Source organism: Haplochromis burtoni, unplaced genomic scaffold (genome assembly GCF_018398535.1).
Source record: "Haplochromis burtoni strain Fernald_Lab_line unplaced genomic scaffold, NCSU_Asbu1 Contig_85, whole genome shotgun sequence".
Classification (NCBI taxonomy): domain Eukaryota; kingdom Metazoa; phylum Chordata; class Actinopteri; order Cichliformes; family Cichlidae; genus Haplochromis; species Haplochromis burtoni.
Genome location: NW_024582446.1, coordinates 303,658 through 327,342, shown reverse-complemented (window position 1 = coordinate 327,342; position 23,685 = coordinate 303,658). Strand labels below are relative to the sequence as shown.

Genomic DNA, 23,685 nt, shown 5'->3' with positions numbered 1-23,685 from the left:
AGTTCTGCGCCCTTCCAGTTAATTTCCGCTTTTTTCCACACTGTCAACATGCTCTCATTAGCTGATGCCATTAAAATAATTCAGTTCAAAGAAATGATTTAAACCCTGCACATAAATGCTCCTAATTTTAATTTCTGTCACAAGTTTTGGTTTATATTTTGATTTCTCTGCTTACTTTCCAGCTAGTTTTCACTCCTTCCCCACGGCACAGTTGGTAATTGTGTAGTGTGTACTGTGAAGCTGGCCTGTCATAGCTCGTAGTCCATTTGTTATAGTGACAGTCTATATATCAGGCTTTTTAGATTAGAGAAAATACTCAAAAGTCATTCCACCTAACGTATGAGAACATCAGAGGTACCCCCAGGGGAACAAGTATAAGCTAAGAATCAATTTGCTCTTCAACACTTCGGTAGCAGTGCTTACTGCTCATTTTCTTCTCCAGTATCATTACATGGCGGAGGAGAGTTGTGTAATAGTGTAATTATTTAACATGTGCAGACTAGAACAATGTGGGGTGATGACCACAAAATAATGTCTAAAGGCTGACATAATGTGCACTAAACAAGCTTAGCACCACGTATACACACATGCCAGCCTGCATAATGGCTGAAAGAGTTGTTTTTAAAAACAGAGGACATTTGACAACAGCAGTCAAATATTTTGATCCAGAGAGTCATTTCAGGGCTATATCAGTTTCAGTGTGCAAATCCACTGTAGCATAAACTTAATGCAGAAAATAAACATCTCAGTTTCTTTGTTATTGTCTGAAGTCATGATGGTAGAGAGGAGTTTGTGGAGGGGGACGAGCTGTTTATGTTTTTGCACTGTTTTGGTTACCTGTAATCTCTCTCTATCAAGGCTCTGTGTAGATGGTGTGAAAGTGAAATCTCTTAATGCTGTAGTTCCTTTTTTTAAAGACATGTCTTACGTCTAAATAATATTGTCACAAATTAATTTATATATAATATTATAATACATAGTAATAAAATCAACTGGTACCAACAGTCAAGAAGCATGCACTTTGTTTCCTGGCCAGATCTGACCTGTAGGCTTAATCTGAGGTTTCGCACCAGCAGGTTATTTTTAGGGAAAGTACACAAAGTGGATGTGTAAAGAGATGTGAAAATAATTATTAATGTTTTCAAGCGAAAACATTTGATGAGCCTCGGACATATAATTTGAGTTAAAAATTACATGGTTTTCACCTGCTGATTTGGCAGATGTTACACTGGGCTTGTAGAGGCAGTTGAATGAAATGGGTGGCTGCAAAGCCTCCGGAAATAAAAACATATCCTTAAGACGTTTGTGTCTGTCATGCATAATGGTGGAAGTTCAAATCCCGGTATTTCTTTTATCAAATATTTGCATGAATTAAATCTAATTCTTTGCCTAGAAAAATCTAAACACGTATATAATATATTAAATATAATAAAATATCCCCTCTGTCGTCATTCCTTTAATTTAGCAAGATGTTACAATGACTGATACCCAGATTTTAAGGATCGTAGTGAAGTAGCAAGGAAACGTATTAACAATGTTGCCCGTGCTACGCTTACCGCTTATTTTTAATAAAATGACAGCTTTGTTTGGAGATTATATTTAACCATATTTTATATTTTACATATAAAAATATTCAGTGCATTTACATTTGACTTACTGTGCCTTTTAATTTTTTTAATGACATGTATGAATCATCTGTATACGTAAAACAGCTTTTTTGAATCTTAAATTTGCTCAGGAACTTTTAAGTTTAAGAGGAACTGTAGTTGTTAGTGGCTCTGTTGTCAATTGTATTGTCATTTTTCAATTGAGTTTGTGTTACAAATACTGATCTATACTGATCTATACTTCCGGCAGCTACTTGTCTCTCCTTTTTGACGGAAATAAAAGTCTCAGTATGTTAAAAATGTAACAAACAAAGAATAAAATAATGTATTTTTAATGGTATGAGAAACAAGTATAACATAGTCAAATGTTTTTAATTTTTTTATTACTGCTGTTGGAGCGTTTTATCTCGTGACCTGTCACAACCCACAGGTTGGGGAACAACTGGTTTCTTGTGGACAATGTAGCAGCTCAAACCTCCTGAAGGGTTTATAGTTGCATGTTGCGTTCATATTTGTAGAGCCATACTTCACACCCTCTAACCTTTGTTAGAGGATTACAGAGTTTATTTAGATGGTGACAGGTGTCCTGCAGGAGTTGGAGAAAATTTGCTTAAAAAGCAATCCTCATGAAAGAAATCACCCTGAGAGGACACGGAGCACTTCCTGTCAAACATCAGTTACACCAGGTTTTGCATCCATTTTGTACCCTTTTCTTCTCCGCCTGATAGCCACTTCCGCCTTCACGGTGTAGCTATTTGCATCGTATTGTTTTTCCTACAGATGGCCATGTAGAGAAAAAAGAAAAGATGTCACCACAGGTTTTAAGAAACCAGTGACAGTAATGAAGGATGCAGGCTCTCACACTGACACGGATATCTATCGTTTGTCTGTCAGGGCAGACAGCTCAGGTTGACCCAGTCAGCTGCACATGCACCTGACTCACCTTTACACTTCCATCAATATCGCAGAGTTCATCTCAAGTTTGACAGACAGAGACAGAGTCATGCTTTCCCTGTGCATAGCCAGTGGGGGAAATATGCCATGACTTCCAAGATAAATCTAAACTGGAGACAGCACACTTATGGAATAACCAATATATCATTTACAAATGTAATATTCTAGTCAGCATATTCCATGATAAATGCAATCTTTGTTTGTTTCCTCCTACCATTTATTAAGGCCAGAAAACAGAAAAATAAATAAATAAAATAAGGAGCTGTTTGATTTGATGGAAATTGCTCAACTGTTACACAAAAAGGCGGCAGTATAAGGTGAAGGGAAAGGATTCTTTTTTTTCACTCACTTCTTGCCAACTCGTGCATTTATGGCTTCTGACCTGCAAACAGGGCATGCCAAGGCTCTGCAGGAGACAGGAAATGTGTCATTTGTTATTAAGAACTTATTTATTTTAACATAGAAGAGGAATTGCATAAAAACTATCTGGGATGGTGAAACTCTGAATGTGTTCTTAAAGATTTGAAAAGTAATTTGAAGTGTTTACACGCATTGTAATTCCCAGTTTTGCCCTTTTTAATTCTACCGCACTGCAACGTGGAAGATACTTTATGTCTATAAATGTATGTAACAGTTTGTTTGTCTTACAAAGGAGAGAAATGACTTAATTCTAGTTTTAACATCCTGAACCTTTTAGATCCAATATTTTAGCTTCAATGGCTTAACTTCGGTGAGAATATCCACAGTGTGTGCCTTATGATGTAGTAGACATCTCAGACCCAGAGAAAGTGTGAATGCCTGCACTTCATGTCAGAGCCCCCGGGGGGTAAAAAGAAAAAAAAATCCCCCACTGTCACTAGAGATGGCCCTGCTTGTTTTTCTAAGCACCCTTTGAGCTTTTTCAAGTGTAGAATTAGGGAGTGTTTGGGGACTTAACTGGGAAGCTTCTGCACTCCCACAACAGGAAGCATGATTGGTGATATTTGTGATTAATAGCTCATAATAGCCCTGTCTATCTCTCTCTGTCTTTCTCTCAGGCTCACTCTCTCGGCTTTCTTTTTGCACATGTACTAAGCTTTCTTTTAAATAAATAAATTCATATGCAGTAAGTTTCTCCATATATGATTTAGATGACCCATTCCTAGAAGAAAAAGTCACTAAGATTCCTTATTCATCATTCCTTTAGATAATGAAGACATGCTTTTTGGCTACTTTAGTTACCTCTCTTTTTAATTATCTGTAATATACAGGTTTATTTTCTAGAAAGGCATTTCACTTTCTCCCCGTGGCATCATTATACACTTATGACAGATAGCTTGTGCTATGATTGGGTGAAAATGGTTTATACTCCATTTCAGTTTTAATGTGATCAGTTTGGAACCATTACACCAGCTGTTTTCTGTGAAAACACCTTTGGCTCAAGGGCTGTATTTCAGTACTATGGTTTGCCTTACTTGGTAGTAACTAAAGTTTAATGGCTTGACCGAAACAGGGAGACCCCATGTTATTTGGGCACTTTTATGTCACATTTATATCATGCACTTCCTCGATTTGTCTCGTTTTTTTTATTTTATTCTTCACATATATACGTGTATATATGTGTGTGTGTGTGTGTGTGTGTGTGTGTGTGTGTGTGTTTGTGTGTGTGTGTGTGTGTGTGTGTGTGTATTGGGTTTTGTTTTGTTAAATAGCACGAAAGTGAAGATGCAGCCAAAATAAACCGTGACTTACTTATCTGGTGATTCCCATGAGTTCATTATCTCTACCGCTGCATTTTTTAATTTATCTGATCGCAAAGACATTCTTCTTTCATTTGTCCCTTTGCCCCTTCTTTCTGCTTTAAAAGAGCTTAAAATTAAGTTGATTTTCTAAATCAGCGTGCCCAGCCTCGCTGCTGATGGATATCATGTTGGCTTTGTGACTGCAGCGGAGCAACACCTTGCAGGGTTTGTTTAGCATTCCAGGTCCGATGTGTTTTGAAAGGTATTAATGGAGGACATGGAGGCATGAGATATTTCCTGCAGGTTCAGTCAGGTGCCCTTGTTAAAACTCGAGTCGGCCTGCAAGGTGACGCTTTGTCATTATGACACTCATGCTTCTTGTCACGCCTTGAAACCACAGAGCAAGCTGCGATTTTCTGCTCTGGCTCTCAATGAACCAAGTAATACGTTGGTTTTGGAAAACAATTAGCAATGTTGGATCAGTTTTAAAATGCATTAGAAAAAAATTCACTAAGCTGTTTATCTGTCACCTTCTTTTTTTATCTCTTCGTGCTCTTCATGATATTTCACTAACAAAGTGTACATAATTTTGACATCTTTACAACTTTCAAAGTGTCAGTATTTTATAGAATTAATTAAAATAAGTTATTATTAAATTTAAATAATTAATATATTATAAATATTGTTAAGAAAGTAGTGTTTAAGCCATTGTTTGAGATTATAGCATTCATTGGGTCAAGTAAGCATGAGAAATAACCAGCTAGTTTGTCTTTCAAGTATTAGCCCATTAAACAAGGAAAATCTTGCTTCCAAGCAGTGACCTTCTCCTTGTGGTTGCTGGGAATTACAGTCATTCAATGTGTGTCTTGGCAAGATGGATGACACCTGCACCCATTGAGCAATCATTCCCTGGTGCGCTATTGTTGTTCTTTCTCACTTTTGCATGGAAGCCAACTGTATGCATTCCCATGCCAAAACCAATGAAGATAATCATCTCATCTGTGTGATGTATGATCTTCTTTCTTTGGACAAGTTATCAGACGACCTGGAATGTCTGAATACCCGTGTTACCAGTGAAGCTACTTGTTGGTTCTGCTCCAAAGAGTCACTGCACTGTGTAGGAAAAAAAAGATTGACTGTGGTGTGATGCAGCAGTTTTTAACACCGATCCTCGTTGTTTTTCAGACATGTGGTGAATGTGAGAGCCAAAATAAAAGCTCTTTTTCACCACTCTGCATTGGCGATGGGCATAAAATTCACCTAATGTTGTGCCACATTAATCCCAGCTCTTTTGTTTCCACTGCTCAGTTCACCTTCACACTGCATCTTAGCCTTGAATGCATGTGTCTGAAATACAAGTGTGGCGGCGTATATTTAAGTGTCTCTAAATGGCTGCGCTCCAGACACTCCTTTGCCATTAGCGCGTGCGCCTCCGCGTGTGTATGTGTGTCTGCAATGTGCTGAATGACAAGCCCTGTCAGTACTATTGTGTATCAGAAATAAAAGAACCTTTAAATAATGGAATTTTCTAATATGCAACTCACTGATGCATGGCAAAGCCATAAACATCAACCAGATGGTGGGTCACTGTAATATTAGGCTCCTCCTTGCAGCTGGAGGAGGGAAGCAACTGCAGAAAGAGTTGCAGCCAATCTCTGGCTAAATATAAGAAAAGTTCAGTAGTATCATCCCTTTAGTGCGTCCTCAGCATGCTCGGTGACTGCATCAGAGACTGTTGAGTGTGAAGTGCTCTCGAGAGTGTGTGGGTTCACTATGGCCGCACTGTATGATTAAAAAGCATTTTGCACTGGCAGTTGGAACAGAAAGGCAGGATACACTGGGGCACAGCGGTGTGAGAATGTCGAGGAAATTACATACTTGGTTTTTTACACAGAGACAGTTTGATGAAGTGTTTCCATTGGACATTAGCAGGAAAAAAATGAGCTGTCTAACATAATTGTTTGGAATTAATTGCTTCTCTGAAAATAGTCTCTATAAATCAGAATTTATTGCAGCAACAACTTGCATCTTTTGTGGACCTGTCATCACTTATGTAATTGCTGTGCCCTTTCTCGCAGTGTATTCTTTGTACTTTGAGTGAGAGGACACGCCACATCATTGTTCTGTTTTTATTCCACCTAGTTTTCCCAAAATGCAAATATGTTTGACTGGGAGTTATCAAAATAATCACAAATTGGTTGCATACAACTACTGTAGCTGCTGTTTACAGGTTTTTTGACAAATAGAAAACTTCAGTGTGATTATATGTGCTAATATAAAATTGATTTCTAATACAAATGAATCGATTTTTTAGCACTGCTGGAAATCACTATGGAGTGTCTTATAAATAAACTTCTGTGTGTGAGTGAGATGTCATGTAGAGGTCAGTTTAGGATTATGGCCACAAACTTTATTTTTTTTCTTCAAGTCCACACAGCCTGTCAGTTCATCTGCCATCAACTCTTCTTCAGATGTCCTGTTTGCAAGGGTGTTAGACAAATACTCAGACAAACACAGCTGAGTTTTGCATTAGTGCTTGTCATCACTTAATCCTTTTGCAACTGCCATCTTGGAGGAACAAAGCAGCATACATTGCTAACTGACACGCTGTGGTCCATAATGCACTTAGACTTACATAATGATACCCTGAGAAGTGAAACACACCTCATGAATTGCTGTACCTAAATTGCATACTGTGGCAGACCTGTCAGTTGGTAAAGAGTATCTACTTATACTGGTTTGGTTATAATTATGTATCCTTTAGGCCCAGTTTCCCATACATAGATTAAACCTAGCCCTAAATCAAAAGTTGTTTTTCAGTAGGGATTAGATTTTTCTGTTAGTCTAGGGTTACATTTAATCCATGTATGGGAAACTGGATGACAGATTTCCTGTAATCTGAGGTTGATCACAAGGCCCGAAAAACTAAAGTAATCATTTTAGTAAAGTATTCAGATGTGCACAGATAGTCACACCATAGTGTAATGGTTTACACATTCCCTTTGGAGGAGACACACATCTCCTATGGGGTTGCATCAGGAACAGCATGTGGGGGAAAAATCTGCCAAATGAAATGTGCCGAGCCGCCTGCTGTGTCGACTTCTTGTGAATAAGTCAACGGCCAAAAGAAGCATCTTCGTCTTTTTCTCTATTTAGATACGCACAGATGCAAAATGTATTCCATGGTTTTAAAAGAATGTAAATAATAGATTACTAATAGATTTTCTGCTCTGTTGTTTTCAGTGTAATTTCTGGTTTGTTTTAATCTCTGCTCATTCTACAACCTAGAGACACGGGCTTTTATTTAGCCATAAAAATGTAGTAGCACCTTTTGTTATGATACAAGTAGTAATGGCTAACTCATATTTCATTTCCACATCAATTCACGAAAATACGTTTTGCATTTTCCCTCCATTACACTTAGTGCGGGAGGAATCCTGCTCTGCTGACTCTGGCGTGGTGTTGGACCTATTTTACATGCGACTCCTGCTTTACTTTTAACTTAGATCACACAGAGGCTCACAATGAGTTGGGGAGAGTTGTATGTCTTTATCTTTGTTTGCCTTCCTCACAAGTGTCCACTGTTTGAAGAAGTTGTCTCTTTTTCCCCTTTGCACTTCCTCCTCTAGTCAAGTCAAGTTTATTTATAAAGCACATTTAAAAACAACCAAGGCTGACCAAAGTGCTGAACAATAAAATACAATCACCTTGAGCATGTTCAGTCACTTCCCAGAAAGTGCACAGGCTGATCGAGCAAACAGGCAGGTTTGGTTTCATCATGTAATCTGATTACCCGTTGAAAGATTTGACGTGCCTCGTCTTCACATCAGGCCTATTAATAGAGAGGACAGAAAACAATCTGTCCAATGGACGGTTGCATTTACCTCTCCAGCGCAGTGTCATTAAGAACCAAAGTCAGGTCAACTGAGCTGTAACAGATGGAATTTTGTTTGACTCTCTGCCACTGGCAACTTGGTTCAGTGCTTCTTAGTTCTCCCATTCGTACATTAAGATGCAACTGTAGACAAAGTAATTTTTACTGTGGTATTTCACTTGATAATTACTTCCCTGGAAAAACCCCAGAAGACACACGCTTTTATAGACAATATGTTTAATTGAGCAAATTAGAAAGACCCCATATTGCACAGCAGCTGTGTACACACACAGTGGAATCTGCAAGGGAAGCCCTCAGAGCCCCAGTAAAGGGATGCAGTGAGAATCGCCAGTTCAAAAAAAAAATCCTGATTGAGTCAGAGAGCCTCCGTGCCAAAGCAGTGGCTTTTCAACACAGATGCACATAGTTAGCATGTGTGTGAAACCTCAGAGTCTTTCAATGATCACCCGGCTGCATTGATTCTGCTGGCATATTGCTGATGTACTGGGTTTGCGCGGGTGATATAGTCGGTGGCTTCAGCACTCAGAGGGTTTGTGGAAAGAAAAAGAAGTCTTGCCGGATCTCTCATTCAGACCAATGCATAAAAAACTGAGAATTGCTGAAGTAGCTGCTGTTTCCAAAAGGCAGAGTGATAATCAGAGTGATGATGAGGTTCTTATGTAAAGTTGCTAGGACTTGCATGGGTTGCACCTCAAAACCATTTGGTAGAAACATGAAAAAATGTATTTTTACAGAACTTTCCAATTTAAATGGTTTTAAAATGAAAGCGAAACATATCACATGAACGAACATTCACTGTTTTTCCCCAGTTAGACGTTAAACAAGCTTCTTATCAGATTGTTTACAGGGTGACTGTCACACACACTGTGTTGCTAGCTGATGGTCACAGAGATTTCGCATACATCTACAAGTTCACATGATCGATGTGGAAGATTTGATTGGCTCACAGCACTGATGTGATTTACAAAAACAGAACAAGAAGACTAACAAAAAAGTCATAACAAAAAAAATAGACTGATAAACGTTTGTCATGTTATCACTGTTTGTAGATTATTTATTATTTTATTCACATTTAGTTATGTTTTACTAAAATCTCTAAAAAAAAAATTGTGTGCATGGGTTGACTGTCCCAAACCTAAATATGCTCAGTTTAGACTAAGTAGCAATTGCTGAGCATTTGGAAAGCCAACTTGAAACTATAGAGACTCAAACTCATAATTTTCAATTACTCTCATTTCTGACAAACGTATGCTGCCAATGAATCTTTCTTCAACATACTTAATGCTGTCTCAACCATCAGAAATGTCTGGTTTCTGTTTGTAGTCCAGTTGTATTGACCAGTCATGTTTGAGCAGGCTTTGGTTTCATGCTGGTAAACAGTCTGTGCAGAACGCAGAAGGAGTGCATTTGCAGAAATACAATCTTGAAACCGTTGGAAATCATCCAGTGACTGATAAAAAATACTTTTCATTTATCTGCATTCGTAAGCAGTCATCAGTGCAGTGAACAAAAAAGAAAGCAAGGAAAATAGAGACCGGATTACCTATTCTTTTTAAAGTGACTAATCTTGACTGTTTTTTTGTTTTTTTTACTTTTTTTTAGGTCTGGTAGAGATCTGCTTGATGCATCCCCTCGATGTGGTGAAGACGAGGTGAGCCACATTTTCAAAATAAAAAATTCCTGCAATACCTTTACCAAATGGCTACTTACAAGGATGCCATTTCAGTCCACATCTGCCTTGAATCTTCTTGGTGGGCATTTGCATCTATGCTGTGAAGTTCCGAGCATACCAGGTCCCCCAGCTCAGCATGCCAAGCCAGTTCTGCAATCCACATTTAAGCAGGCCAAGACAAATGCCAAGAGCCTCAGACGTTTTGTGGAAAATGAAATGCATCATTTACCCATTTATTCCTCACACAATGTTAAGGTTAGATGTTTTCTGTTTTTAAGTCACTCTTCTTTTTTTTTTGCCTCGTTACCTTATTAAAAAAAAAGGCCCAGACCTTTTCTTTCTGAGACTTGCAGAATAAAGCCCATGTCACCGAATCTGTTTGCAGTGTTTTAATGCCTTGTTTCCGTTACCATCTCCTGTTTGTGTGTTATGCAAGAGCGGCAGCAGTCACGAGCTGCAGAGTGATCAGGAGCCTCACACCACAGCGTCTCAGCCAGCCATAAACAGGTCGTGGGCTACTACTAAAGCTTTATAGGCTTTCACAGGCCCAGCCAAGACCCCTGGCTTCGTTCTGGCCCCCCCTACCCCCATTCACTACTTGTCCGTAAATTGTGCAGCTTTTTCTGTCATTTACAGCTGCAGTTTCTTGGTAAATAAATTGCTCGGCGTGCCTTTTAAAAAAGTGAGATGGTTGCACTTTAAAGGCAGTGCCACCACCAGAACACAGAAAAGGAAGCACGGGGGATAAAAGCCAGGGGTGAGCGGTGTTGTATTAGTCGATATTCGATACTTTGAAGGCATACCGTGTGATTTATGGTCATGTGTGGAAGCTATTGGGGTTTATTACAGGTAAGTCTTGAGCGCTGCCTGTCCATCCTCACACAGGGTCAGGGTTAAAAGTGCACTCACTATTTGCTTTGTAATGCTCTTCCTTAAAAAGTGGTAAAAGCTGCACTAAAACTGGACAGGTTTATCTGTTTGTTTTCTGTTTGTGTCGCCATGTGTTGACGTTGATAGGCAGATTTTGGCTGGGAATTGGTCAGTGTAATCTGATTCCTTTCTGTCTTAAATAGGGGATTTTTAAAAATTAAGTTAAATCACCACTATAGTCAGTATATGAATTTATAAACAACAGGTAGTTGCTGTTTATTTGGCGTGATAATGACACACACAACTTGTATCTTTGCCGTACACATACAATGCCATGTATGTGTAAATATGCATTCACACTGTACATGTTCACACATGTTCTAACACTTAGTATCTACACATGAATTCATAAACCAAGCATTACATACCAGCTAATTGGGAAACTGAGGGAGCTGAAATCTATTAGCAGGAACCTTGGAGCCGAGACGCAGACACACCTCCACTGGGTTTCTCTCGCTCTCTGTGTCTCTCCCTCTCTCTCTCAGGCATGGCTCTTATTAGGCACTGGCTCCTGCTTTATTGTCCACCGGTCCAAATTGAACAGCAACTGGTGTAAATTTACTTTTTTCCACCAACACAGAATCAAAGGAGCTTTTTTTTTCTTCCTTTTTTTCTTTCTCCCTTTTTCTTTCTTTTGTAGTAAACCCGCCCTAATGTGTACCTGCCGTGGAGTTGATGTTTACCTGTATTGCGAATGAGGATTTGGCTTTCTCCTCTTTCACAGGGACGGGGGAAGCGAACTGCAGATTTAGGACTAACATCAGCAGTTTGCTTCTCCACCAGTAGCCAAATACCGCTGTTATGAATCAACAAAATGTAATGTCACGGACCATTTGGCAGCTTTTACTCGTCCAAGATGACTGATTTGGTAGATAAAGAAATAGCTAGACAATGTAATAGCTCTACATATCTATTAAAGCACTTTTGAGTAATGATAGCCAGCATTTCATTAAAGCACATTCGACATTGCTTTAAATATGGGCAAAAGTAAAAGTCTTGTCAGATGACTCACAGTGTGTATTTTTGCCTTTGTTGCTGCACTTTAACTCTCTGTGGTGTGTTTACTGACCAGTCAAGCCATGACTCCTGTTACTCACCTTTGCTAACAAGTACATCTATCTTACATCTGAGGGACTCCTGCTGAGCCCACCTGCCATCAGTTTGACTTACAACCGCTTTCATCGTTAAAAGAGAGTTAAACATACAGTTTCTTGGGCACAAGACAGCATTTTATATTTTTGTGCAGCAAATGAATCAGTAGAGGTTATGTCTTGATAAAAAAAATTCTTAACTGCAAAGTGAATTTAGTGTGAATTGCCCTTTTGGTAATATAATGCACATTTCTGTTAATTGTCATACAATTTCAGATAATTTAATTTAAAATATACCACTCAGAGGTTTTGGCTTTTCTTATATTGTGTACTCCTCTGGATAATAAAAAGCCTCAGATATAAATAAAGCATACTTCGCACAAAGCAAAGTTAATTGCCCTTGACCCTGATACTCCCGTCATGGACATGGGCAGGAATGTGGAGGTGAAGATGGGGGGGGGGGGGTTGATACGACGTGGGAAGGGGAGGGCAGTCGTCACTCTAGCCGAGAGAGACAGTGGGACCGGAGTTACAGCTTTTCATTAACCTGGAAACCACCTAGTTACATGGTTCATGGGCTGTTCTCAGCTCACTTGGAGGTAACAAAGGGTGTCGGGCGGCACTTTCTGTAGGGGGGCTGTGCGCTCGGGGCACCCCATCTGAATCTGATCAGGTTCCCCCTCTCATTAGAGAGTCTCAATGAGCCCGCATTTCCCTTCATGTTGAGATCCTGTTACATGGAGCTCCACCCTTATAAACATGCATGCGCAAACATACTCACACACACATCTGAAACAGCTTCCCATCAACCCTTATGCTGTGCTTCCTTCCAGAGAATGAAACCACACCTTCCTCATGTCTGTGTCTGCCTAAGCAGCTTGTGTCACAGGGAAGCTATTTTTGCTTCTACAGTGCATACATGATCGGATGTGTTTGTTTTAATAAGGCCCCATATTTTTTAAGCAATCGCTCTGACGGAGCCACTCCTTCTTTCTATCTTGTCGCCCTCTGCACCAATTCTGCCTTTTTGCCATTCTAGTTTTTTGTATCCTCTCCTTACGTATTCCTTGTTTGTTCCTCTAAGTCTCTTTCTTTGTCCTCTAACTGCGCTTCATTCAACTTTTTAACCTTTTAAATACAAACGCTTTCTCGTGTTTTTGCATTCTTCTGTGGTTTCAGTTTTTCAGCAAACGTCTCAGTTAACCTGTTGTTGTTTAACCACTACGGTTGTTAATATAAACCTTATTACATAACTACTTCATCAATATCATGTGGAATCTATTGTTTAAACTTGCATCTTTTCTTCTGAATTTGTAGTTAGTTGAGCGATTATATAATGTTTTGTTTTAGATCCCTGTTGTACATGTTTAGAAGATTTGTATTGAATTGTGCAATTCTGTAAATTGTGTTGTATGACATGGCTGTCACTGCAAACCACTAAGCCTGCCAGTAGCTTGTTTCAAGCCTGATTAGAAAAACCTGGTACTAGCCCTCAATTGGGGCAGTATCCATGGAAACACTACCTTCATTTGGTCACAGCACGCATGAAACTTGCTGAGCTTGAAAGTGCTCTTTGATGAGGGCTTTGACAGATGACATCCAGGCTTTTTGGGCAACATGTGACAGCACTAAGGATAGTGAGAGGTTTCAGGCCTCCTCCCTCCACGTCTGTTTGCCCCCAACTGTTTGGTGAACCCCTGTGCACTTAAGGAGGAATCCCTGACACAACCCTCAAACAGCAGGGCACAAAGCAGTAGCAGTCTGATAGCTGATCTTTCCTTGTAAAGGAAAGGCAGGTCAGCGGTAGTCAAGCTGGCTTCTAATCCCCCCCAGCGCTCTCAGTCCGCAGGGCAAGGCTTCGCTCAAAATGTAAAGCTAGACACATGCCGGGCAGGATAAACTCAACTTAGTCAGTGCATTGCTTGAGTGAGTTAGTTGTGAGTCCAGTTCAAAAGGCAGAGAGCAATTCTTTTCATGGGCAGAGCAGAACTGCATATTTGGCAGGACTACAATATGAATAGTCATAGCCTAGTCACGCTCGCTTGCATTTCTCAATGGTGAAAAATGCAGTTCAGCAGAAGTGTTTGTGATATGGTTCATTAGACTGTTGTACTTACCAAGTCTGCCATCCTAATAACACACTATGAATAATTATTTATATGATTATGTTGATTATTTTTACTCATATTGAGCATAGCACAGGTTGAGACAATCCTCAAAGTCAAGCCAAGCTAGCAATCATAGTTCATCTGGTATTGTAGAATAGTATTACTAATGCTAATAATAACTAATGCTATTCTGTATACTCAAATGGCAGTGGTAAAAATGGTAAATGGCCTGTATTTGTATAGTGCTTTACATAGTCCCTAAGGACCCCAAAGCGCTTTACACAACCAGTCATCCACCCATTCACACACATACATTCGTGATGGCAAGCTACATTGTAGCCACAGCCACCCTGGGGCGCACTGACAGAGGCGAGGCTGCCAGACGCTGGCGCCACCGGGCCCTCTGACCACCACCAGTAGGCAACGGATGAAGTGTCTTGCCCAAGGACACAACGACCGAGACTGTCTAAGCCAGGGGTCAAACCGGCAACCTTCCGATTACAAGGCGAACTTCCAACTCTTGAGCCACTGCTTTCTCTGCAAGCAGCTTTGCAGCCCACCTTCATACCAACTCTTTCTTTTCATCCTGTGTATCTGTGTATATAGGTTGGCATTAATGCCTCCTCTCCTCTGTAACCTAGAGAGCTGTACTGCTGGTTTTCCTGCTTCAGGCTTTTTTTCCATTGATGCACTTTAAAGGGTGGGTAGAGACTACTAGAACAGCACAGAACCACCAAATATAAATTACTGCAAATGGAAATAATAATTTTCTTTCGCTAAAGCGGTCCTGACTGAAATGCGAACGATGTAGAAAGGCAGAAATTAGGGGTGCGGTGGGTTGAGGAGGTGCATCGGTCAATACATCCCACATTTATGCTGACAGTTCATTTTGTCACAGACCTGCAATTAACATTTGTGGTTTTGTTAACCGTAACCATAATCTTTCTCCTACCAAGTGTTTTAATGTGCCTAACTTATACCTTTATTCATCATAACCACAGTTTTTCCAAAACCTGTGCAGTACTATACTAAACTTTCTGCAGATGCTGCAAAAATAGAGTAAAAAATCTTTTTTTAAAATTGCTTTTGAAACATTATGAGATCCTTCTGTCTTTTATATGATGGGTTTTTGACTTTTTGATGGTGATTTTGTGTTATTTTTGATTTTTTTGTAACTGTTGCTCCATTGTGACTTTATTGTATTGCACAGTGAAAAATAAAATTCATTCAAAAATCAAAAGGAGTTTAAGCAATACAATACAAGGCTCATGATCCTTCCTCTAACCTTCCTTTAAGTGCAACTTCACCTTCAAAGAAGTTTGTCAGCTCTTGCGTTATATGTGGGCAGCTCTCCCAAGATGACGCCATCAATAAGTCCAAAAATAGTTCAGTGAAAAACAGTGACATATCCCTGAATATACCCTTCCTTCTGTCGAGCAGTTTTAATGAAAAACGTTTAAAATATCAAAGAACTAAGAACTGAAATGTTCCATCTCTTTTCATGCAAGTCACTGCTTAGTCAAGCCAGATTTGTGTCATCGTGACATTGGTGACTTTTACATCAGTGTTTTTCACGGGTTTATTCAAACATGCCAAAACATCACAGAAAAATAGCTTATATTGTATGATCCTTACAGTCTGTTTGTCATCCTGTTTGGTTGCCTGGTTTTCTCATATTCAGCTGAAGGCACAACAGTTGCGCTCTTGGCGTTGCACCAGTTTGCAACCCAAGAACTTTTGTTTGTGTTGTTGTCCAGAAAGCTACATTTCTTCTTGGTTTCAAACCATACTCTTCTGAATGAAGTCTAGAGTTAGATCATCAAGTTCTTTGGCGTCCTTATTGGTACTCACCCCATATGTAAAATCATCCTACATCAATATGACTGTATTCATTCAGACTTTTTTTTTTGTGGCAGTGTTACAGAAACAATCCATTTAGGTTGACGGCTATTGTGGATTAAATGGAAATTTCGACAAACCGCTGACATGTTACATTTTGGTTGGATTAACAGAAAGGCATGCATGTCTGAAAGATGTTACTACCCACTTATTTTAACCTGACTTTCAACCATAAAAAAGCCCTTAAAAACCACACCCATAGTTTTACAGTTGTGACAGATGTTACTAGAGTTACACACAGCTGTTTGAGCTATAGCTAACAGTCATATGGATTATTATAGAAGTTTGTGTTATAGAGGTGCATGTAAAGAGCATATGGCCTGTCAGTGTTTGTAGTTGAGCACCTGTATTCATTATCAGTGAAGAGGTTCACATTCCAGTGCACTAATTACAGAGTAAAAACATAAAGGGCTTTGATTTCACTACACCCTCACTGTGCTGCAACCACACGGCTGCCCCCCTGCCGCACCATTTCAAAACTCAGACATACATGTCTGTGCATCCTTTATTTATTACTAAAGTTCCAGCCTCCCGCGAGAAGCTATTCCCACATTGGAGTCGCTCTTACACAACATTTCAAGCTCAGCACAAATTGTTGTTGCTTTGGAACAACTCGTAGTTGTTTGGCAGTTTCTTTACTCTCTAGATTGCCTCTTTTCTTTCAGTCATTAAATCTTTTAAATCCAATTAAATTGATATTTCGTACTAGTGCCTAAAGCGTAGGTATAAGTTTGTTCCCATTTTTTCATGCAGTGTTTAGGCAGATAGGGCCAAGCATGTTTACTGCACCGGACTACACAATGGTGTGTAATATGTAGTTGACATTGCTCTGAAAGTGATCTGGCCTGTGGGTGAGAAGAAGTCACTGCTCAAGCATTCCAGACTTATTTAAAAACCTTGGCATGATTTGGTTGTAACTTTCATAGGTCTGCATCACTGACTAGATCCATAATTCTTCATGTCACTCAAGCTCTTAAAATAACTGGATTTAAGCTAAAAGATCTGGATGGCGTCCAGTAAAAATTACTGTGGCCTGCACTTGCACAAAGCGTTATGCTTACTTCTTAGTCAGTGATACCAGATAAGGGCAGATAGCAGTTTGTCCAAGAAAGAGTTTTAAGAGATATATGTGATGAAAAGAAAGTTGAAAGAAAAGCAACAGAGAAAGGTAACAGTATTCTTCTTTATCCACACGTGGCTGGGTGACTCTTTTTCAACAACTTTCTGATCAGTAAGTCTTTAAATAACAATATTACAAGCCCTGAGACAAATTGGCATCTACACCCTAAAACATCATGACACAAATGTTTAAACAAATGAAGAATATAACAGCAAGATGACTGAATTTCTTGAAACAAGGCCTCTGTAGTTTAACCTCCTAAGACCCGAACTCTTCCACCGCATGCATTTTTAATTTCTCTTTGATATTTCGGCATATTGGGGCCCGATGAATGTAAAAACAAAGAATTACCAGATTATTTTTTTTACCTTATTTTTGTTTTTAAGAAAAATAAGAGCCACATATGAGGATATTTGTTTAAAATTTTCATAGAACAGTAGCAGTATAATGTCCTCGTAAGTGGATATCAGGCCCTTATCGAGTAAAATTTAGTATTTTGGTCTAAATAACCCAAAATGTGATGTCAGGTCCTAGGAGGTTAAGTATGATTATTGGCAAATTCAGTCGAGATCTGAGCCAAGGCTGAGACATGTCAGCGTAACTCTTGGGTTTCTTCCTGGCAATATGCGTGGTAGTTGTCTTCTGTCTGGAGCACACTTTTTTACAGCCAGCAGTTACCTGCTGTCAGGGGAGTCTATGTTGGTAGCTCATGGGAGTCTAAACAATATTGCAGAAGTTCCCAACCGTGGCTTCTACTGTCCTCTCCTGGACTACTCTATGACTGATGAGATAATCAATCGAAAGACTAGTACCTTAATTATCGAAAAAGAGAGTTGGTCTAGTTTTAGCCATGATAAAAAAAAATAATATTGAGTTATAGTAACCTGAGTTTTTTTCTTTGTTTTTAATTTGTACTTGAAGAACCTGCAAAAGAGGTTTTACTGTTTTACTTTTACTTTTATATGATGCCATAATTAAAACTGCACCATAGCGCCATAATTTCAGCTAACAGCAGTTGGCAGAGTTTAAAAGACTCTAGATTAAACACCCAAGAAATCCTTCCTGTTATGCAATCGTTTTCTGGAAATGGTGGTAAGACTGCTCATTTTTTCCACCTATCTGATCCACTTCTGCAGTAGTCACGTTCTAAATTTGCCACAGTCCACTCTAACACAGAGTTATCTCTTAGTCAAGCAGAAGTTTGTAATGCTCAAAGCATTTGAGGTCCCAGTCTTAGACTGGCCCTGCCTCATGGTGTTTTATGCAGCTTTTTTTCTTGCTCTTCTCCAGTAACACTGCCTGATCTCAGGTCACAAGGGTCACAGCATATGAGCAGACATCTGGAGTAGCGAAACAGTCCCAGCATCACCACTGGGATTCAGAGGAATCAGTTTTATCAGTGTGAGAGAGAATCCAGAATGACAGAAGGATTTTGTAGCCCCTTTAACAACCAGACTAACTTTTTTTCTGATATCCAGACTGCATGTATAATTTGGGATTTCCCAGATCCAGTGGGTGCTGGTGAAACCTAACCTGGCCTGGTCCAGATCAAACTCTGGCAGCCTGCCGTGTTGCAAGCACCAAAAGTTTATCACTTCCCTTGAGCTCCCATCTCACATCTTCTTCCCCTTTAATATTTTTTCCTATTCTGTTCTCCAAAGGTTTGTCTTTATATCCCTTCTGCTCCTATTCTCAGTTTTTCCTGTAACAGTTTTATTATAGATTTAATATATCAATTTTTTCTTTGCTCATTTCTTTATGGACAGGGCATAGATGAGTTGAAATCAAACTTAAGTGTGATACACCTTAATTTATGGTGCTTTTTAAATCGAACACACTATTTACTCTGTGGGACTAAGTCATCTCCGTTGTCAAAACAATAAGACGGGAGCCTTTTATTTTGGCTCTTTACCCTGATGCAAGACTGTATGGCTAAAGTCACAATTGAAGGAATTTGCCATGTTGGACCATTTATGTCGGAAATGTGGTCGTAACCTCATGTACCAATGCAATGGACTTTTACCATCTTTATGATCCTGCTCATTAAAATTAACTGTCTGGTTGTAAAAAAATAGACTTCCCCTTTATGTTTCCTTCTGGATTGTCTTATGTACTTCAGATCTAACATGAGAAATTGCTCAACTTTCATTCCTCCCCCTTGTGATTCACTTCTTCTTTTTCTTCAATCATATTTTTTGTTTCTCTCCTTTTTTGTCAAAGCACTTGGCATTCCAAGTGGGAAGGCATGGGCAGATCAAGGCTCTCACTGTAGCAACCAGTCCAAATACGCAGCAAAACACATAAATCATAAAACATTCATACTTGGGGAAAATTGCACTATATGAAATACTACAGTATAATAGATAGGTATAGGTAACTGCCTGTTGTAGATTAGGTCATTACTTCTCTACTTAGTGTTTTAATTAAATGTCAGTCTGTCTGAACAGCTATAAATAAGAGTTTTTAAATAAATAGCAAGTCATCAAACTCATCCAGCTATTAATTTCTTTTAAGGGAATATCCATATCTCTTAAGAAAGGCTTTTAAATCTGCCCAGTCAAACCTATGCGCTTGAATCAACCTAGCAACCCCCTTCCTATAGGCTTTTTTTTTTTTAACACAGTCTGTAGGTTCACCTCCACATCTCACCATCTATGAGATGACAGCCCATTTTGTCGGTGGCCCATTCAAGCCCATTACCACAAGGGTCTGGGAGCGGGCATAGCCTTGCTAAGCCCTGAAACACTCCTCTGCTATCCATAAAAATACAAAGAATGGGGCTCTAGCCTTCTACTGCACATTCCTTTACCTTTTTGACATCTTTGTGGATGCCTGACATTTGTGCTTTTATAGGTATTGGAGGTCAGGTGGACGAGGTCTTTCGTATTATTTAAACAAGAGTGCTTGTCTCGTTTGCAGAATCACCAACCTGCCCTCGCCTTCACCCTCTCCCGGGTAGCTCTGGGCCTATAAAGCACAAGTACAGAGAGAGTAGGATGTGGGTGAAGAACAAATGGGGGAGCCTTGATGAACTTGCAGATTTCATCACCTCTTGGTATACTGTATCTCCATTAGCTTTCACTGATGATTGAAGAAGATGCTCCAAGCAGTGTGTTTTAAAGAAGCCCCAGGGTTTTCCTTGGGTCTTCCGTCTATAGAGTTTATGACTTGCAGGGCTGACTCCAAGGCCAAGCAAATCTGCCAGAGCAATATAAAGGATATCTTTTGCTCTTCTTCAGCCAACCAGTATATCTTTGTATTCACTGAGGCCGTGTTAACAGAAACTAGAGCTTTTTGTCTGCACAAATCCCCCCAAACAGGACATCCACTCACAACCAACTGAAGCTTTGGGTCTTGTTTTCTACAACTGGTTGCTGTGAAAAGCAACATAAGCAGTTTCCTAGCCAGGGGCCTGACAGTTCCCCTGCTGCCATAAGTTCTTATATTCATCCCTATTATCTTCTACTCCCTGGGCCTTTCTGCTTGGTCCCTGGCTTTTATGACAGGGTAGAAGAGGGCCATGAGGAAATGAGGTGACCCCGGGGTTACGAGTGGAGTCAGGGGGCTGGAACTGGACCACGGCATTGCCAACCTCACTCTCTTAGGGCCAGTTCGGGTCGAAGTAGGGCAAGCAAAGGAGACAGGGGGAGACTGAGGACAGAGTGCCTTCCATCCTTGACCCCTTCATCATATGACTCTAATTAAGCCAGATTTGAATTTGTTTACAAGCCCCTGTGGTCTTAAATCTTCTTGGTGTTTGCCTCCTCTCAGTACCCCCTGTTTCACCATCATCTCATACCTTGAGTCCTTCTTTTCTTCTTGTCTTTAATATGGTGTCAGACATCTATTTATTATCCTGTTTTTACTAGTTTTCAGGAACCAGTTACAAGCTATTTGGGAATCCACCAAATAGGATTTGAGGGACACCCCTCTAAGATGTTAATCTGTTAGTGATATGAAAGGCCGCTCACCCCACTAAACTTCCCCTCCACTGGAACCTGGGGGCTCTTTATGGCCCCATCAGGCACCCGCGTGGACGACTTACTGCTGACCTTGTGACCTAGAAGTTGAAGCCATATGAGGAGGGAATCTTTCTCTTGTCCCATTACTGCCTGCTTTTTTTACTCGTGTCTCCTGCTTCGCTCCTCAGAATTGCTAATGTTATTTAAGATCTTCAAGTTAGATTTTGTCATCTTGTTAAACACAGTTGTCATCATCTCATTTCACATGTAAGACATTAGTTATTTCATCATGTTTTCTCTAATTCCAAGGCATACAGTGGTGTTAAATGAGGAGTCTTAAATGAGTACCTGAAGCTCTTTACCACTAACAAGCATGATTTCTATTCATTCTTTCAAGATTTACACACAGCTCACCAGACTTTATTAGAGAGGTACCTGCATGTTTGCTGTACAACAAAAAGTCACTCGACTGGCTCCATCGTATTAAAAATTTACACGTAACTCAAGAGCTGTTACTATAGGCTTGCTGGCATGTTAGTACCTGAAATGCTTTGTGCAAAAGGCCTGGTCCTGGTGTGTTGCATGGTTAATTGGATCAGTTGGGTTAAATAAATGTTTAAGTTCTCTCCTGCACTGAGGGGACCTGGTGGAAGGAGCCTCTCATCATAGTGGAGGAGGGAAAAAAGAGAGGGAAGAAAATAGAGGGAAAACAAGCTCAAATTTGTGCTTTTGAAGCCATGTCGGAGTATAGCCTACACAGGAAATGAGGATAGAAATGAAAAGAAACCAACATCTAGCTATGATAACAGTCCCTATGCAGAGTTAACATAAGTTGATGGAGCTGATGATCATAATATTTAAAGTAACTGAATTTTTAATCAGAAATTTCTTGTTGCAGGTTTCAGATCCAAAGAGGAACCACTGACCCCACCAGCTACAAGAGCCTGGGTCACTGCTTCCGGACAATTTTCCAGAGTGAAGGGTAGGTTATCCTCAGTAGTGATTCAAAATAACACGGGAAGCCACTCATGAGTCTTTCTGTTTTCCTGCACATGAAAAACACAAAGGTTGATAGTGCCATTATTTGCCTATGCTTATTAAATTCGTTTCTTTTTAATAGTTCCTTGAGGGGCAAAAGTCAAGCACAAACTCAATGAATGCATCTTTATTACAACAACCTAGAACAATAAAATGTACTGTGACATCAAGGCAAAACTTTAAGTTGGCCACCAAAAACTTGGTGTTTGCTTATGTTGTTGTGTCCATAGGTATACTATGCTTTTTATGTCTTTAATTCTTAGGAAAAGCTACTGTTGCTGTCATACTGAAAGCATATCAGGGAGAAAAGTATGTAGTCAGCTATGCTGTGAGTGACATTTCTTCCAAACATGCTGCTTTATTTAAATGTAACCAAAAGTTATGTGGTTTGGTGGCTATAAGGATGTGAGCATTACAGTTTGGCTTCCTTAAAAATGGCTGATGTGTCTGTCAGCCTCCAAAAATATTGTGCAGCAAACCACTGAACATACCTTATTATACGCTGTATCTCATACAGGATACGAGTAGACTAACTAAAGACAGCCATCCTGCCATGCTCCCTCCTCGTCTGCCTGCCCTGTCACAGGTCTGTGAGATAGAGCAGGCGTAGGAGAAAGTGTTTGCCACTCGCTCTGTTTACGATGAGCCGACAGCTTTACTGCGGATATAAAGTTGATCTGCTGCAAGGTGTGAGTGAGCGCAAGGCAAGAGGCTGGCTAGTGACAGTTAGAAATCCTCAGTTGGCTGGAGTTCAACACACACACTTATGCTGTTACAGTAGCCGTGCCCTCTTCACCCCATACGCATGCTGACAGTGTGACATTTAACGCTTCTTTGCCTACTTTTTGGGTGTGTCCTGCGGGACTAACCTTGTACGAATTTCCAGAGAATCCGTTTGGCACATAAAATGGTTGACATAAAGCGTGGCGTTCACAATATCAACATAAGCTTTTGAGTGCTGTTTGAGTGTGATCTCATCTGACAAAGTCGAGACGTGCCGCAGAATCACTGAATACGGAAGATCCACTTCCTTGTCGACCAATTATCATTAACAGTATATTTTTGCTGAGTATGTAATCACTCCCCAGTAGCACATTGAGGATTACCTACAGGCCAAACCACTTAGTTATAATTTATATAAATAGTGTTAGGCCCCACTGTTGTAGAATTATTATTAAAAATAAACTTCTCCCGTCAGCTCATGGCAGAACAGGGCCAACACCAGACCTCTCTCTCACTCTCTCTCTCTCTCCCTCTTTGAGGCGGCGAGGGAGGAAACCTGAGCTCTAAAGTTGAGCTCAGTGACTAAGCTGAAGAAAGACACAAGCCTGGACACAATAGCTGCACCTATAGTATTTAATTTCATATACAAGGAGATGCACGTGAATGCTTAACACGAATTAAAAGTTATATCTGTTAAAATTTTACATTTGCCATCTCTGAAATATAGCATGAAATCCTGTAGCTGTGCTCATAAGTGTGTGACCGTGTGAACTACACTCACTAACACTTGGTTGTGTATTGCCTTACAGTCTGCACTTCTTTCTTTTTTTGCATGTGGGTGCAGCAGCGTGAGCATGTGTTAAGTGTTTCCGTCTGGAGGCAAACAAAAAGACTCTATTCTCTAGCATTCTTTGCTAGTGTGGTATCCAGAGACTGGGTCGGGACCCAAAGCGCGGCCATGGTTA

At 40.0% G+C, this 23,685-nt stretch overlaps 1 protein-coding gene across 2 annotated transcripts in view; it reads left to right on the top strand.

The window, feature by feature from the left end:
* The window catches only part of slc25a21 (solute carrier family 25 member 21), an 86,067-nt gene that overhangs the window by 48,111 nt on the left and 14,271 nt on the right, over positions 1 to 23,685 (top strand). For both annotated transcript variants that reach the window (XM_042222372.1, XM_005925987.3), the window contains exons 3-4: positions 9,780 to 9,828; positions 21,858 to 21,941. In XM_042222372.1, the coding sequence (XP_042078306.1) occupies positions 9,780 to 9,828; positions 21,858 to 21,941 (133 nt within the window). The remainder of the gene's footprint in view (positions 1 to 9,779; positions 9,829 to 21,857; positions 21,942 to 23,685) is intronic.